The 17,484-nt window shown below is 38.3% G+C and overlaps 5 protein-coding genes across 5 annotated transcripts; all 5 read right to left on the bottom strand.

Annotated features, from left to right (window-relative positions):
• Positions 1 to 1,223: 1,223 nt before the first annotated feature.
• Positions 1,224 to 2,174, bottom strand: LOC102225826 (olfactory receptor 4N2-like). Its single transcript, XM_023342830.1, has one exon. The coding sequence runs from the start codon at positions 2,172 to 2,174 to the stop codon at positions 1,224 to 1,226; it is 951 nt and encodes a 316-aa protein (XP_023198598.1).
• Positions 2,175 to 4,423: 2,249 nt separating this feature from the next.
• LOC111610144 (olfactory receptor 4N4-like) lies at positions 4,424 to 5,377 on the bottom strand. Its single transcript, XM_023342831.1, has one exon. The coding sequence runs from the start codon at positions 5,375 to 5,377 to the stop codon at positions 4,424 to 4,426; it is 954 nt and encodes a 317-aa protein (XP_023198599.1).
• A 2,019-nt stretch (positions 5,378 to 7,396) lies between these two features.
• Positions 7,397 to 8,356, bottom strand: LOC102226086 (olfactory receptor 1M1-like). Its single transcript, XM_005811578.1, has one exon. It carries the CDS (start codon positions 8,354 to 8,356, stop codon positions 7,397 to 7,399), a length of 960 nt encoding a protein of 319 aa, XP_005811635.1.
• Positions 8,357 to 10,483: 2,127 nt separating this feature from the next.
• LOC102226337 (olfactory receptor 1M1-like) lies at positions 10,484 to 11,443 on the bottom strand. The gene has a single exon (XM_005811579.1). It carries the CDS (start codon positions 11,441 to 11,443, stop codon positions 10,484 to 10,486), a length of 960 nt encoding a protein of 319 aa, XP_005811636.1.
• Positions 11,444 to 14,864: 3,421 nt separating this feature from the next.
• On the bottom strand, positions 14,865 to 15,824 carry LOC102226593 (olfactory receptor 7A5-like). The gene has a single exon (XM_005811580.1). The coding sequence runs from the start codon at positions 15,822 to 15,824 to the stop codon at positions 14,865 to 14,867; it is 960 nt and encodes a 319-aa protein (XP_005811637.1).
• Positions 15,825 to 17,484: the final 1,660 nt, after the last annotated feature.

The raw sequence follows: 17,484 nt of genomic DNA, 5'->3' as shown, positions 1-17,484 counted from the left end.
CCTGTCAGACTATTGTTTCCCAACCTAACAAATGCCTGTTAATCAGACAGATTTATTTATTTCAAGGATAACCCCTTGATATGTACCATCTCCTTTTTGAGGGGGCTCTTAAGTCAAGAAGTATACTGAAGCCAATCAAAAACAAATTACTTAAAAAATGAAAAAGGCTGAAAGTCAAATTGTAAATGAAACGGTTCTTTCTGTGACATAAAAACTCTTCATTTTTAATATAAAATGTAAACTGTTGCATTGTAAATTATACATTTTATATATAAGAACTGTGACTTACTTAGTTTTATAAAGCTGCTTTAGTATTCAGGTTAACAAGTCATCTAAATCTCATTTGTCACTAAATGTCAATCAAGTTGAGTTTATTTGTATGCCACATTTCAGCAACAAGTCAGTTCAAAGTGCTTTACATGACAAAAACATAATACAGTAATGAAACAAGCAGTTAACAGCACATTTGGTCAAATGTCATCATCAAATTGATCAAGACTAATAATCAAACATCAAATTTATTGATCAGTGATCCAGTTATTAATCAAAGGCAGCAATACACCGATGTCATGTTAGCCTTGATTTAAACAAACTGTGTTTTGGCTGTTTTGCAGTTTTCTGGAGAACAAAAACTCCTACGAGACTTGGCACAAAAAGTAAACGCTTATCTCAGGCTGCTCAAGTTTTCTGCTGATTCCATAATAATCCAAATCTTTTATGTTTCAAATTCTGAGATTCAGACTGCATTTTCCACCACAATTTTACACATTCAGGAATAATTTAGGAAAAAACTAAATTGAAAAGGACGACCGTTTAGCCTTATGAACATATTTTAATTATATTTTGAATTATATTGAGAAAACAGCAACAAAATAGCAAAGGTAACAACACAAACATTTAAAAAAGGCAACAGTTTAATGAAGATCAGTAAAGCTAAACATGTGTAAACAACTTATACATTTTTCAATCACAGTATTAAACTTGCAAATTTTTTACATATTCTGGAATACAATCAATCAATCAATCAATCAATCAAATCTTATTTGTGTAGCACCTCTCATTTCAAAGTGCTTTACATTACAAAAATACAGTCATAGAACAGCCAACAACATTACATTTTGCACATCAGATGATCGATTAATGTTTCATGATTAGGTTTCAAAAGCAACTCTAAACAGCTGGGTTTTAATCTAGATACAGATATGTGCTGAGTGAAAAAACTACTAGCCACTGATTTTAACTTTCAGTCGACAACACAGATAATACAAAAGAACAGGTCTGATGGTCTGATCTCTTAGCCCGTAGATCAGAGAACTCAAACATCTGGGGAAGATAATAAAACAAACATAAAAAACATTCTGAACCCATAAAAATGCCACTGTTGTTAGAATTTTTGAAAGAGCTATAATGAGTGGGTTGTAAATAGTTGAGGAAAGACTCAGGCCAAGTTGAACCAGGTGCAGCAGCAGGGTGTTACGGGCCTTATGAGCTAAAGCTTTATCTGTGGAGGCTGACCTGGCTGCTATAATGACACTAACATAGGAGAAAGTTGTAGCAACACCAGCTGATACAAACACAACACATATATAGGCCCTGTCATATTCTGCAGTTACAGCACCAAGCACCAAAGCTATACGAGAACAAACGTCTTCTATTTGCCAACTCTCTATTTTTTCTAATGAAAACTTTAGAAACAACAGAACACGAGTGAGATTGTTCAGTGAACTGACGGCCCAAATTGCAATGATTACTACAGTTGTGTTTCTGACGGTGATGATGGAAGAGTGCCTCAGTGGGTAGCACACAGCCACATATCTCTCTAATGGCATTACCACCAGTGTGAGGGGAGAAATCCCAGTCGTAAGATTGGCAAGCATGCTAAGAACAGTACACAGAGAATAAGCCAGTTTGACTCTGCACACCGACAGTAAGAACTGCACTTGACTCTGCGCCAGCTGGACAGTGTCTGCCAGAAGAAGGTTGTAGAGTAGAATGTAACGACAGGTGTCACGAAACACAGGTTTACTCCTCAGCGTGAACAGAATGGTCCCATTAATGTAGAGAAAAACAAATGATGGAACTGTAGACAGGGTGGAAATTAGTACTATCCTCAACAGATCCTGGTTCTGACTTGCTGTTGTCATGTTAGACTCAGACTGTGACACATTTAACATGCTGAAGAGTTCCTAAAATTGCTGAAAATGTACCTTTTGGTATCATGAATACAGGAAAAATAATAAAGTTGGTATTTAAAAAGATTTGAAGGCACACATCAGACTCAAATTCCTGGTATTCACAAAAAAATCTAAATGTATGCTTAGTTTATCCACTTGCACACAGCTAGTAAAGGTAAGCTGGTCACTTGGCGTTCATTACGTTGGGTGACAGGTTCTGCTCTTATTAATTGTTCATCTGATACCACACGTCACCATCTTTTAGCAAGGAATGACCTAATCCCTCTTGTGAAATCACAAAGGAGCTTGCTTGTGTTTTTTCTTTCCTGTTGTTTTTAGATAGGATTGAATTCAAGTAACATTAAGCACAACTAACCTGCCTTCTATTGTAGAAGATGGATACAAAGGAAAAATTTGTTTAGATTGGCTCAACTCAACTTTAATAAGGTCATTTATCAGCTGATCTTTGTCTTTATTTTTTCCCCCTAACTGATGGATTGTTTTCCCCAGAAAGCATTGAAACATGGCGCATGGATCACATTTTCTGTGACGTCTCAGACATGTCTCTTATAGACGTGGAGATCTTAGAGGTTGACGTTTCAGATACAGGTGTTGGAGCTGTACTTTCTCAGATCACTAAGGATGATAAACTGCATCCCTTTTTCTCTCATCATCTGTCTTCCTTTTAATATTATGATTTATGGGACCGTGAGCTTTTGACAGTGGTGTTGGTGTTTGAGGAATGGGATCATTGGCTTCAGGCAGAACGTCCCATAATCGTGGGTTGCTGACCATAAGAATCTTTATAACCTCCATCCTGGTATTAGTTACACTGTTCCTCATTTGACAAACCTTCTGGTGACCTTCTCCATATAAAGAAGTGAAGGAAAAGGTCCAGGCATTTGAGGTATGCGCCCGTCACAAACTTCCTCAAGTGATGGCTAGACCCAAATGCCCTTGGTCGCATGTCGCTCTGAATTTTGTTACCTGCTTGCCATCGTTTAAAGGATTCTATCATCCTATCATCCTTACCACAGTAGATTGCTTCTTAAAAGTCTGTCACCTATTTCTCCCCCCAAAGAGTTTGTAATAGCCCTTAAGACAGATCATCTCCTGGTGAAACATCTATTCCCTTTACATGGAATTCCTCTAGAGATTCTGTGGCGGTACAGAAGTCACCCCCTTGTCTGGAGTGACTTCTGTACTACTAAGGTTTAGTTCTGGCTTTCATCTGCAAACCAATAGTCAAACCGAGCAGATAAACCAGAAGCTGTTCTTCAAACCTAGCAAGGTTTAAAAAAACACACAATTTCCATAAAAGCCATTTCAATAACTAAAGTTTGGATGTTTTTGCTATTGACTGTGCAGAAAGTTGATGACTTCTACATACAATATACCTGATTACACTGTCTGATTTATCCAGGCCTGAGCTGGTGTTGGCCCTATGTGGTACTGCACTGCTATAATGCCATAGAGCGATCCTGGGGTATCTGGTACCAGGGTGCAATTTAAATGCTTATAGTAGGAACTTAAAGGCCTGGGAGCTGTATTGTACACACCTGTAGCCATGGAAGTGACTGGAACACCAGAACACAATTTGGAGGGATGACTCAATACTTTTGGCAACATGTTATGTGACACAACATGTACTCCTATTCATACAATGACAATTTTAGTGGCAAAAGAATCTGTTCAAAATGAGACACATCTGTTATGCGTCAGTTGTCACCTTTCCTCATCACATTTTTCAACAATTAACAGTTTAGTACAGGGTCTTATTTAGTCTTGGAAAACTTTCTGGTAGAGGTGAAAATTCAACATGCAGCTTTCTGTCACCTTACCTTTGATACAGTGACATGAAACAGATGGACTTTTTTAGATAAAGTTCCTTGTGCTTTAATTTTATTAATTACACATAATTACACATACATACAAAAGTTATTTCAGTTCAGTTGACAAAGTTAAATAACTTCAGGATTTTTGCCAGATGACATTTGTTTCAACAGACTTCTTTTGTTTTATAAATGTCATTATATGTTAGACAATTTTAAGTCTTCATATTCATCTGCTTTCTCCCACATTAATCCCGTTATTAGTGGGTCTTTGCTCATATGGATTCTCCACAACAGAAAAACATTGAAGTATGACTTATTGGTCTTAAAAAACGTTTAACATAATTGTTCCTATATTTCAGACATGAAAATTGTGTACCTCTTTCACTCATGAAGTGTTTGACAGAAGCTGAACTTTCAACCACTGACTGCAACAGTTTTATGTTTTAGTTGGCAACCTAGATGGACCAGAAGAATAGGTCTGATAGTTTGATCTCTAAGGCCATAAATTAAAGAACTCAAGCATCTGGGGAATATAATCATTAATATATACAGAAATTTATGTAATCGCATAAACACTACAGTTTGAACAATTTTTATAAGAGCTACAAGCATTGAGTTGTAAGTAGTTGAAGACAAACTGAGGCATAATTGCACCAAATGTAGCATCAATGTATTACGAGCCTTCAGAGCTGAAGCTTTCCCTGTAGATGCTGACCTGGCTGCTATTATTACACCAACATAGGAAGAAATGATTACAATGGCTGCTGAAGCAAAAAGAAAACCAGTGAAAGCATTATCATACATTTTAGACCTGGATCCAAGCTGCATATTGAATTCATTGCATAAATTTATCATTTGTAGACTATCTAGATTTTTAAAAGGAAAATCCAACAGCAAAATAATGCGAAAGATATTATGTAAAGAACCGGAAGTCCAAACTGCAATAATTGCCAGCCTCGTGTTTCTGATGGTGACAATCATAGCATGTCTCAACGGGAAACACACAGCTACACACCGCTCCAGAGACATCACCATCAACGTTAGAGGAGAGATTACATTTGTGATATTGGCAAAAACAGTTAGCATGCCACAAACAGGATATGTTAGTGTAATTCTGCAAACAGAAATTAGAAACAGAACCTGACATATTGCTAACTGCGCAGTATCTGCTATTAGGAGGTTAAACAACAGAATATATCTACAGGTGTCACGAAAAACAGGTTTACTCCTCAGAGTGAACAGCATGGTTCCATTAATGAAGAGAAACACACAGGATGGGATGGTACAAAGAGTGAAAGTGATCACTCTTTCCAGAAACTCCTGATATTGCAGCCCAACAGAGATGTTAGACTGAGAGACATAGGACATGGTACAGAAAATTTAAAACATCCAAAAGTCAATGCTTTCCAAAATGTAACTTAAATTATTTCAACATATTATTAGTTATTATATGTTATTATATTAGTCTTTAAACATAGAAATGCTGAAGAAAATCACCCAGACGCATCACCTTTGCATCTAGATTGTGGACTGTAGGCAGAGGCAGTCTGCAGGGTTTGCTGCTTAGCTTCATATTTAATATATGTGTTGTGTTCTCATCTAATTTTCCTGACACGTCACATCCAAGCATGTGACCATACCACTTTGTTATTCAGGTTCTTATGACTACATATCAGAAGAATTTCAGTGTAAATTAATCTGATAAATTTAAAAACATATTAAATTGCTTAAATGTTTTATTTTTGCTGTATGTGCCCCAATTGGAGAATAATACAGAAATGCAACATATTGTATAAAAAAGTAAACTCTATACCGAACACCTTGTTATAACCCCTTGTAGTGACCATTACATTTAGATGGTACATTTTACCACATTTTCTTGTTTTTTGTTCTGTTTTATTCACTGTTCTGTGAAGAAACTAATGGGCTCAAATTTCTTCATTCTTTTACCCTTTTTCAAACTCTTTCTTAGATTGAAGGAATTTCTTTTTACATAATATTTTTAAGTCATATTTTGTTTAATCATATTAGTGGAATGTAACTACAAATGAATGTTTATTAACACTAGGTTTATTTGTGATTCTATTAGTGGGTCATTCAATACGGTCACTCTATTTCATATTAAAGTTTCAATATTCTTTCTTTTTTTCTCCCCTCCAGGGGTCTTTTTGTGGGCGCTAGAGTCCCTCATATGAAAGTAGGCTGACAGGAAAGGGGAAAGGAGACGGGGGAAGACAGGCAAATGTCGCGCGTCTGGGAATCGAACCCGCGACGGCCGCGTCCAGGACTCAAGGCCTCCAAACGTGGGTCGCTCTATCCCCTACGCCACCACAGCACGCCCAAAGTTGCAATATTCTAATCCATAGATATTTTTTTATATCTCCATGAGAGCATTCCATAGCTGGAAGTCGTGTTGGTGGACAGGTAGGTATTTTATCAGGTAGGACTCCAGGTAAGTGTTTTCAGGAGGACTGTTGGAGAAGTTACGATGGGACTGACAGGTAAGTCAGGAAGTAAAAATCAGAACTGTAGAAGGAGACGGGAAGGCGAGCAGCAGTCCAGGAGTGACTCATTCACGTGACAAAGGACTGCAAGGGGGAACACAAACTGCACAGGTAAGAACTACTGGTAATTTCAGCAGTACACAGTGAACACTGAGAGGGCCTCTTTTCAAGACAAATGGTGTTAACCATCTGGTCTCATGGATCAACTCCTTGTTTAGGCTCCTGATGAGGAACAGGTAGAGATTTGAGTTCTTTAGTAGAAGTGATCATTCGGTTGTGTGCGGTCTGTCAATCTACTTTTTTGTGAAATAAAGACAATGAAAAGAATTCCTTCAAATTAAAATTCATGTTTGTCTTATATTTGCAGACATAAACATACATAGAAAGTTTTTCATTTGAATTCAGTGTAACATAAAAGGTTTAGTCAGATATTTGTTTCAACACATGTACTTTTATTAATGTCATGATCTGTTAGACCAGGGGTGCCCAAAGTCGATCCTCTAGGCCCGGCATCCTACATGTTTCAGTTCTCTCCCTGGTTTAACGCGCCTGGATCCAATGATGGCTCATTAGAGGCCTAAGAAGAACATTAACATGCTGAAAAGGTTGTTACTACCACCAGGGAGAGAACTAAAATGTGCAGGATGCCGGTCCTCGAGGACCTACTTTGGGCACCCCTGTGTTACACGGTGCCGTGTTTGCAGATTCATCCCAGTCTTATTTGTGGTCTCGTTGATAATATGGATTCTTCACAACAGCAAAACAATGCATTAAAAATAACTAACAAAATTTTCACTATATTTAAGACACTAATAAAGCTGATAATTATGGAAGTGGCTTAGTTTCTTTCACAGTTATGAAGACCTTGACAGAAGCTGAACTTTCAACCACTGACTGCAACAGTTTTAAGTTTTAGTTGGCAACCTAGATGGGCCAGAAGAATAGGTCTGATAGTTTGATCTCTAATTCCATAAATTAAAGAACTCAAACATTTGGGTAATAAAATTATTAATACATAAAGAAACTTGTGTAATCGTATAAACACTACAGTTTGAACAATTTTTATAAGAGCTATAAGCATTGGGTTGTAAATAGTTGAGGACAAACTGAGGCATAATTGCACCAAATGTAGCATCAATGTATTACGAGCCTTCAGGGCTGAAGCCTTTCCTGTAGATGCTGACCTGGCTGCTATTATTACACCAACATAGGAAGAAATGATTACAATGGCTGCTGAAGCAAAAAGAAAACCAGTGAAAGCATTATCATACATTTTAGACCTGGATCCAAGTAGCATTGTGATTTCAGAACACAAATCTTTCATTTGCAGACTGTCTAGGTCTTCAAAAGGAAAATCTAACAGCAAAATAATGCGAAATATATTATGTAATGAACTGGAAGTCCAAGCGGCAATAATTGCCAGCCTCGTGTTTCTGATGGTGACAATCATAGCATGTCTCAATGGGAGGCACACAGCTACACACCGCTCCAGAGACATCACCATCAACGTTAGAGGAGAGATTACATTTGTGATATTGGCAAAAACAGTTAGCATGCCACAAACAGGATATGTTAGTGTAATTCTGCAAACAGAAAGTAGAAACAGAACCTGACATATTGCTAACTGTGTAGTATCTGCTATTAGGAGGTTAAACAGGAGAATATACCGACAGGTTTCACGAAAAACAGATTTACTCCTCAGAGTGAACAAAATGGTTCCATTAATGAAGAGAAACACACAGGATAGGATTGTGGACAGAGCAAAGGTGGTCATTCTTTCCAGTAACCCAACATCATCAAACTCAACAGAAATGTTAGACCGAGGCTGAGAGACAAAAGACATTTTGCAGAACATTTAAAATTAGTAGAACGTCAATCTGAAAATGTTGTCATATTCCAGTTTTTACACAAAGTTTACTCTCCAAAAACCCTTTAAAGAACCTTCAGCTATCCAGGTACCCTGCTGCTAAAAGCATGTTAGGATCTCCATGTGGGGAAATCCTGCTCTGTAGTGTTTCCTTCATCTCACTGTTGATTTATGTACTGTGTACTCATTTGGCTCTCACCTAATGTATCACATGGCAAAATGTCATCAGACCAGTAACATGGTTACAATCCTCCCCTTTATTTTACACTGAACCATGTTTATTTTCTATTTACAGTATATGCCATGGTGTATAATGGAATATATTTGCATTTGGTATTCAGTGCTCTCTGTCCAGACCCAGTACTTTTGACTATATGTTGTGTGACACAATGTATGCTCCTATTGATAAAAGGACCATTTTATTGGAAATATTATATGTTGAAACATTAATCCAATTTTTCTCTAATCAACATCTTATTTCCTCACAAATCTGCTTCGGAGCTTTCAATGGTTCTTTATTACTTGGTTTTATGGTAACACTTTATTTGACAGGGTGTGCATAAAGCTGACATGACACTCATAAACTTGACATAGCATCTGTCACGAACATGAAGGAGTCTTTATTAATGTCTGTTGTCATGAAGTGTCACTCTGTAAATAATGACACTGTTTAATGCAAAGTTGCTCCAGAAGTTGCTTTGAAAGTCCATTAAAAGTGCCAACTTTGCATTATTTCATAAATTTCTACACTTGCAGCAAAGTTGGCACTTTTAATGGACTTTTAACACAACTTTACATCAAAAGTGTCATTATTTACCAAATGACACTTCATGAAAACAGTCAAAGATTCATAAAGACTCTTTCATGTTCATAGCAGGTGTTATGAACATGTTTATGACAGAGTCATGTCAGTCTTATTCACACCCCGTCAAATAAAGTGTCACCGGTTTTACTAACTTCGGGCTTTGGCCACCGGTCAGTTGTGACTTAAATGACCGAAGGTCTGCACTCTTCTACAATTTTCTATGCTTATTTAAACAGTAATGTCTTACAAGGGAACCTTAGGGGATGAATCTCATAGGCAAGGCATCTTCTGTCTCTTCAGGCCACTGTGGCCCTGAGGGCCTCTTCTCCTACTGCTGGGATATTGTCCACTGATGTTTGATTAGTCAGTTTTTACTATATAGTCTTGGATGGGTCAGTTTTTGCTGCAGACATTTTCAACAGTCGCAGCCCTACAGGTAAATGAATTAATCGAATAGTTAATATTAAGTCAGATTCTTTAATACTAATACACAGGCTTCTCTTGTCCCTCAGATGAGTTTGTCATTTAACCCTCCATTGAGTTCTGCATTAATCATGGAACAATCTCACCCTTTCTCAAGTTAGTCAATAGTATATGGTTTATATTCTCTTCAAAATCCTTCACAAACATCACAACTTATTCAAATGAAACTATTTTCCTTTAATATTTAATCATTAGTATGTCTGATCCAAAAGTTAGGAATCTTTGCAGTTTAAAAAAAAATGGCGTGTTCATAAAACCGATTAGCTGGAAGTCATGACCTTGTTTAGCAGTTCCATAGCAAATGTGGTGACGTCATAGACAAGAAAACAGCATAGTCAATAGTGAAAAATGAACAGGCTAAAATATGACGCAAAAAGAATATAGATATCTAAGCAGCAACTTTTTCATTTCAGTGGTGCATAGAAGCTGAATTTAGCTTCTCCATATTTGGTTCTGGGGATGGAGAGCAGAACCAGAAGACCTGAGAGGTCTGGAAGGTTGATACAACAACGGCAGATATTTAATGTATTTTGTTGCTAAACCGTTCAGTGATTTCTAAACTACCAACAATATCTTAAAGTCTATTCTCTCAGTGGAAGAACTTTGGAACTGGGCAATGTGCTCGATCTTCCTGGTTTTAGTCAGAATGACAGCAGCATCATTCTGGATTCATGTGTTTTTAGGCAGACCTATGAAGACACTGCTGCTAAAGATAAACATTTGTGAGTTTCTCTAGGTGAATCCATAATAAATCCGTTGACTGTGTAACTATCTTTATTTCACACATATAAAGACCATAACTGAAGCTGAACTTTTCACCCACTGACTGCAACAGTTTTGAGTTTTTGATGACAACCTAGATGGCCCAGAAGAATAGGTCTGATAGTTTGATCTCTAAGGCCATAAATTAAAGAACTTAAGCATCTGGGAAATAAAATAATTAAAACATAAAGAAATTTATTTAATCGTATAAACCCAACACTTTGAATAATTTTCATAATCGCTACAAGCAAGGTGTTGTAAATGGTTGAGGACAAACTGAGGCATAATTGCACCAAATGTAGCATCAATGTATTACGAGCCTTCAAGGCTGAAGCCTTTCCTGTAGATGCTGACCTGGCTGCTATTATTACACCAACATAGGAAGAAATTACTACAATGGCTGCTGAAGCAAACAAGAACCCAGTGAAAGCATTATCATACATTTTAGACCTGGATCCAAGCAGCATATTGAATTCATTGCATAAATTTGTCATTTGTACACTATCTAGATTTTTAAAAGGAAAATCCAACAGCAAAATAACACGAAAGATATTATGTAAAGAACTGGAAGTCCAAACGGCAACAATTGCCAGCCTCGTGTTTCTGATGGTGACAATCATAGCATGTCTCAAAGGGAAACACACAGCTACACACCGCTCCAGAGACATCACCATCAGGGTTAGAGGAGAGGTTACACTTGTGATACTGGCAAAACCAGTTAGCATGCCACAAACAGGATATGTTAGTGTAATTCTGCAAACAGAAAGTAGAAACAGAACCTGACATATTGCTAACTGTGCAGTATCTGCAAGAAGGAGGTTAAACAGGAGAATATACCGACAGGTGTCACGAAAAACAGATTTACTCCTCAGAGTGAACAAAATGGTTCCATTAATAAAGAGAAACAAACAGCATGGGATTGTGGACAGAGCAAAGGTGGTCATTCTTTCCAGTAACCCAACATCATCAAGCAGAATAGAAATGTTAGATTGAGTCTGAGAGACAAAAGACATTTTGCAGAATATTTTAAAATATTCTGCGAGATGTAGAATTCAGGCAAATATTTTCATGACACTTTTGCTGAAAAACTTAGGCTATCAGATTTTGTTTAAATAAAACATATCTGTTTATTTTCCAAAAAACCCTTCAATTGAAATTCAAAGCTTGAAAAGTACTTTATCAATCCCAAAGAGCCATTCCAACTTGCTTCTACCCTCTGCAGCGCAATTCTAGAATGAATTCACCTATGTAGGTACCCCACCACTAGAAGCCAGTTTGCATTTCCATATGGGCAGAGCTTGTCTATAGAGTTTCCTTTATCCCACTTTTGATTCATGTCCTTTGATCAGTATACGGTGATGCGATTGTACCTCCCCAACTTTGTGTCACGTTGGGCAGGTACAAGCCCTATGAGCTCTTTGCACCTGCTGCGCTTACGTCACAAACGCATGCGCAAATGTGGCTCTCTTTTTTCTGCTTTGAGTTACCATGACATAGAAAAGACAAAGTCTTATTTCAGACGTAAATAAAACAATATTATGAACATTGCTGTCTTCCTAATATAATGGGCTTTTAAGTTTTCATGGATTTCCAAGCGGTCCTGAATTAAGAAGACAATGGCTTGTATATATTCGTTGCTACCAGATAAAGCTAACGCCGCACAGCAAAGTTTACAGCCTTCACTTCACTCCGGATCAACTTCTTCAGCCTAAAGCAGAAGGTAAAGGAGCCTCCTGTGTTATTTCCATGGAATCACTTCTGTATTCAGCCTGAAAAGAGAGTTTATGGGAACGAGAGAGCAGACCAGAGCCAGACAGCCGAGCTACTGATCCGCCTGTACACACTGCTGTAAATACGTCCTGCTTCACAAGAAGCATGCAAAACTAATAAAACGAAGTAACAGGGAGACCTTAAGGAACACGGCCATATTTTTCTAAACGCAACAACTGAACCTGAACCGTCAGCTGAACTAGAACTCCGACACCAGAGCTGCTCTACTGTTAAGCTATGGGCTTGTTGTTCCTCAGGCTTCAGAAGCAAAAAGCCTGAACCATAAAATCCCCGTTACTTGGTCTCTGACACTAACGACAATAAACACACATAATACACTTGAAGACAAGGTAAAAACATTGTCCATTAGAATCGATGAAAAATGTTTAGATACTTAAATAGCACATTTTTACAAGACAAATGTCTGAGAACATTGCCTACTAGCATAAGCTAAAGAATGTTAGCCACAAAGTTTAAAGAAAGTGTAAAATGAAATAAATATTCACACTGTTATTACTTTTATTAATCAGTTTATTCATTTGTCTGACAGTCTCACTGTGTGCATTCTCTCCGCCTGCAGGTGTTTTGAATTTAATAAAGCTGCGTTTCTTCTCTGTCTTTGAAACCTGGTCTTAGATTTTTTCCAGCTTGACAAAAGTAAAACTCACCTTCGTATCTGTGAACGTATAACGAGGCGAACATCTTAAAACCTTTCTCCAGCTACTTGTTGGGGCTTCGGATCGATGGTCATCATTAACTGTTACCTTGGACAAGCCCTGCAAACACCCAGTGTAAAGGGCCATTTTCAATAGATAGGAAACGATTGAGCCGCTTTTCCCCGAACACTGTTTTATTTAGTGCACTGTTTCTCTGTTCTGGTCCTCAGGGGCCACTGCCCTGCAGGTTTTAGGTATTTCCCTTCTGCCATACACCAGACCTGAATAAGTGGGTGATTAACAGCCATGTGCATCACTTGATGGATCCATAGAAGGTCATGCAATCGTTTAAATCAGCTGTTTTGGAACAGAGGTGCATCTAAAATATGCAGGGTAGTGGTTCATGAGGAGCACAATTGAGAAATACTGATTTGGTGAAATATAAAACACACCAACGCCACATTTGAGCTGACAGAGGGAGGCCTGGGGTCTTTCCATACTCCTGCTCTCTCTTTGCCATTAGGGATTATAGACCTGGAGGAGGAGTGGGTTCCAGCAGGGAGGGGTCGGCATGGCTGCGGCCGGCGTGTGGTGACTGGCCGGTCAGCCCACTGTGTCATTTGTTGTGGGGTTCACTGTTCATTGGGTGTGGGGGGATTTACCCAAAGCTCTGCTTTATAGCTGCAGAGTCTAGCTAAGCTTCTTCCTCACAGAGCACCCTTTCCCTGTGCCTCCCCTGCTCAGCTCCACCAGACTAGCAGTAGCAGCAATTAGCAAACACCTGGTGGAACTGCACATTCCAGTGGAACATCACTGGAATGTGATGATGTATTGAAGGTGGAGTGTTGGAAAGAGTGAGAGCTTCTTAACCCTCCCACAGTCTTAGCTTGACACTCAGGAGGCAAATGTCACATTCAGACATCGGGGAAGTAGGTTGGTTGTACCGTCAGTTTCCAAAACCCCACACACAAAATAAACCTTGTAAAAGCGTATACAGGGTTAGTGCAACCCTGCCAGACGTGCACAGAGTAAAAAACCTATTGGGTGTAAATGACTCCATCTTTTAAGGTTGAGGAGACAGGGGCCTATTTCAAGCTGTTAAGCTGTAATATTGGGCTGCACAGTTGGTGGCCCTGTTGCCTTGCAGCTAGGAGGTCCTGGATTCGATGGGGTCTTTCTGCATGGAGTTGGCATATTCTCCCTGTGCATGGTGGGTTTTGTAAATGTGCAGCTTATGTGATGTGAAAATGTGCCAAACAACATAGCGGCCTTTGGCTTGGTTGAACTTTATTACTTCACACTGTGGAATAATTGTTTCCTCCATTCAATGCTGTTTTTAAGTTCTGGCTGAAATCACATCTGTTCTAACAAGCATTTTCACTATGATCTCTAAATTTTCTTTTGTTAGTATTTTAATTGTTTAGCTTTTAGTTTGTTTTTATTTTTTGTAAAGATTATCTTGTATGCAATAAAGGGCACCTCTTAAATCAAATCTATTATTATTAGCTGTAAATACATTTTTTTGTATCGTTCTAAGTTTTATAATTTCTCCCTCCCATAGAATTTCAGTATGAAAGTTGTGCACTTTTATACACAAAGCCTCTGCTCCGTCACGTTGGTAGAATAAAAGGGTGATGAAACTCTTCTTTAAAATTTATGTTTCTCTTTTTTATTGTTACATTTACAGACATAAATGTGTATACCACATTTTTTTATTTGAATTCAAGATGACATTTGTCTCAACATACTTCTTTTATAAATATGATCTGTTGAATTGTTATGCCTCCACAGATTCTTGTGCTGCCTCCTAGATTCATCCCAGTCTTATTTGTGCTCTTCTAGCTTATATGCATTATACTAAACAGTAAAACATTGCATTATAATTTTCAGTGATTTAAAAAAATTATATTTTAACACAATTTTCACTCTAAGACACCAATAAAGCTGATGACTGTAACTGTCTTAGTTTTCTTTCACAGTCATGAAGAGTTTGACAGAAGCTGAACTTTCAACCACTGAATGCAACAGTTTTATGTTTTAGTTGGCAACCTAGATGGACCAGAAGAATAGGTCTGATAGTTTGATCTCTAAGGCCATAAATTAAAGAACTCAAGCATCTGGGGAATATAATCATTAATATATACAGAAATCTATGTAATCGTTGAAACCATTCACTTTGAACAATTTTTATAAGAGCTATAAGCATTGGGTTGTAAATAGTTGAAGACAAACTGAGGCATAATTGCACCAAATGTAGCATCAATGTATTACGAGCCTTCAGAGCTGAAGCTTTCCCTGTAGATGCTGACCTGGCTGCTATTATTACACCAACATAGGAAGAAATGACTACAATGGCTGCTGAAGCAAAAAGGATACCAGTGAAAGCAATATCATAAACTTTAGACCTGGATCCAAGCTGCATTATGTGATCAGAGCATATCTCTTTCATTTGTAGACTACCTAGGTCTTCAAAAGAAAAATCTAATAGCAAAATACCACGGAATATATTATGTAATGAACTCAAAGTCCAAACTGCAATAATTGCCAGTCTTGTGTTTCTGATGGTGACAATCATAACATGTCTCAACGGGAGGCACACAGCTACACACCGCTCCAGAGACATCACCATCAGCGTTAGAGGAGAGATTACATTTGTGAGAATACCTAAAACAGTTAGCATGCCACAAACAGGATATGTTAGTGTAATTCTACAAACAGAAAGTAGAAACAGAACCTGAGATACTACTAACTGTGCAGTATCTGCAAGAAGGAGGTTAAACAACAGAATATATCTACAGGTGTCACGAAAAACAGATTTACTCCTCAGAGTGAACAAAATGGTTCCATTAATGAAGAGAAACACACAGCATGGGATTGTGGACAGAGCGAATGTGATCATTCTTTCTAGTAACCCAACATCATCAAACTCAATAGAAACGTTAGATTGAGACTGAGAGACAAAAGACATTTTGCAGCATAATTTAAAAAAAATTACATTTTGATGTCACATTTCTTAAAAAAATTTAGATTCTAATAGGTTTTAAAAACCATTCCTGTTTATTTTCTTTCCCCTTAAAGAAGCCTTCAGCTATGTAGGTACCCCTCCACTAGGAGCCAGTTTCCATATGGGCAGAGCTTGTCTACAGAGTTTCCTTTGTCTCACTTTTGATTTATGTCCTCTGCACTCATTTTATCCTCACCTGATGCATCACATGGCAGAATGTCATCAGACCAGTAACATGATGATGTAATTCCACTTCCCCAGCTTTGTATCAAACCCAACAGCTGAGTTTAGTTTAGTGAAATGCAACACACATCATCACCACATTTGGGTCACTTGAGGTCTTTCCATGCCCTTATTCCTCGTTTTTCCATTTGGGATTGGAAGCCATGGAGTAGGAGTGGGCCATCTGATCAAGTCCTGGGCTGGAGTGGGATGTTGATTGAGGCCAAGGCTGGTGTTTTCATTTTCCTGGATAAGCTTGGATTTTTGGATTTCAGTTCTTGGTAGTGTGGCTTCACTTTGTGGCAGGAACGTATTGTGTTTGTATAGTGGGGTAGGTTGGGGGGGGCTGGTCAGATGAGGTGCAGCTGTCATGGATAGGTGTGTCTGGGTTCAAGGTGTGGAGTTGGCAGGGTGCCCTGCACTTCTTCCTGTGTTACCAGCCCCAGGCTATGGTCACCTCCAGACTACAGCATTTGTGTTTGGGTCATTTGTTTAATACTTGTGTGCTGTTGGCCATGCGGGACAATTCATTTTGAGGTTCATGGGGGTGTGGAGTATAGTGTTTGGAGAGTTGGCTCAGAGTTGGTCAGCTCTGCTTATCTTACTCATTTGTATTGTATGGAGTTTCTTGTGTGTCGAACTTTGTCCCGCAAACCTTAGGTTGCCGGTTCGATCCCCACTCCCTCTGTCATTGTGTCCTCGTGCAAAACACTTTGCCAGCCTTGCCAGGTGGTGCCAGTACATGGCAGTCTCACGTGTGTTGGTGTGCCCCAGGGCAGTGGTGTCTACTATCCAGTAGCTTGCCTCATCAGCATGGGAATGCATGAACAGACTTCGTCAGACAGGCAACACCTGGGTTTTGTACCAGGACCAATGACAAGGTATTGTAAACAGTGCAGAAACAGTCTGGTTCCCATGCACCTGCAGGTTCCGGGTTCCTCAAACATGCATCAAGGTATCAAAGCAACACTCCAAATATGTTGCATTCTTTTTTGATGTAAGCTCAAAAAAGTCATTTTTACATAATACTGCCCCTTTAAGGAATGCAGCATCTCAGTACAGAATGCAAACAATAGAGTGAGAAAAAAGATGGATGAAAAAGAACCAAAGAAACTATGTCAATATAAACATGGCTTCTAGATGTTCTATGCACAGTTCAACCAGCAAGCACATTTCTGATGGATGCCATCAAACACCATTTGTTTTTGGACTTGCGTGTTTTTTATAATAAGAAGTCAAAAAGTCCAATGCTTATTGTATTTAGTTACTTTCTTATTGAGCCTTGAATGGATGAAATTGGTGTGGCTTTTGAAATAACAAAAAGCTCTATCAAAAAAGTTGTTCAAAAGAAAAAAAAGACTTTCTGATGGTAAGGATGTAACAATTACTCTACAATAAGAAT

The sequence above is a fragment of the Xiphophorus maculatus genome, chromosome 11, assembly GCF_002775205.1.
Source record: "Xiphophorus maculatus strain JP 163 A chromosome 11, X_maculatus-5.0-male, whole genome shotgun sequence".
Lineage (NCBI taxonomy): Eukaryota > Metazoa > Chordata > Actinopteri > Cyprinodontiformes > Poeciliidae > Xiphophorus > Xiphophorus maculatus.
This window is presented reverse-complemented; position numbering and strand designations above follow the sequence as displayed.

Coding starts and splice junctions, on each gene's coding strand:
- LOC102225826 (XM_023342830.1), bottom strand. CDS start 2,174: ATGTTAAATGTGTCACAGTCTGAGTCTAACATGACAACAGCAAGTCAG.
- LOC102226337 (XM_005811579.1), bottom strand. CDS start 11,443: ATGTCTTTTGTCTCTCAGACTCAATCTAACATTTCTATTCTGCTTGAT.
- LOC102226086 (XM_005811578.1), bottom strand. CDS start 8,356: ATGTCTTTTGTCTCTCAGCCTCGGTCTAACATTTCTGTTGAGTTTGAT.
- LOC102226593 (XM_005811580.1), bottom strand. CDS start 15,824: ATGTCTTTTGTCTCTCAGTCTCAATCTAACGTTTCTATTGAGTTTGAT.
- LOC111610144 (XM_023342831.1), bottom strand. CDS start 5,377: ATGTCCTATGTCTCTCAGTCTAACATCTCTGTTGGGCTGCAATATCAG.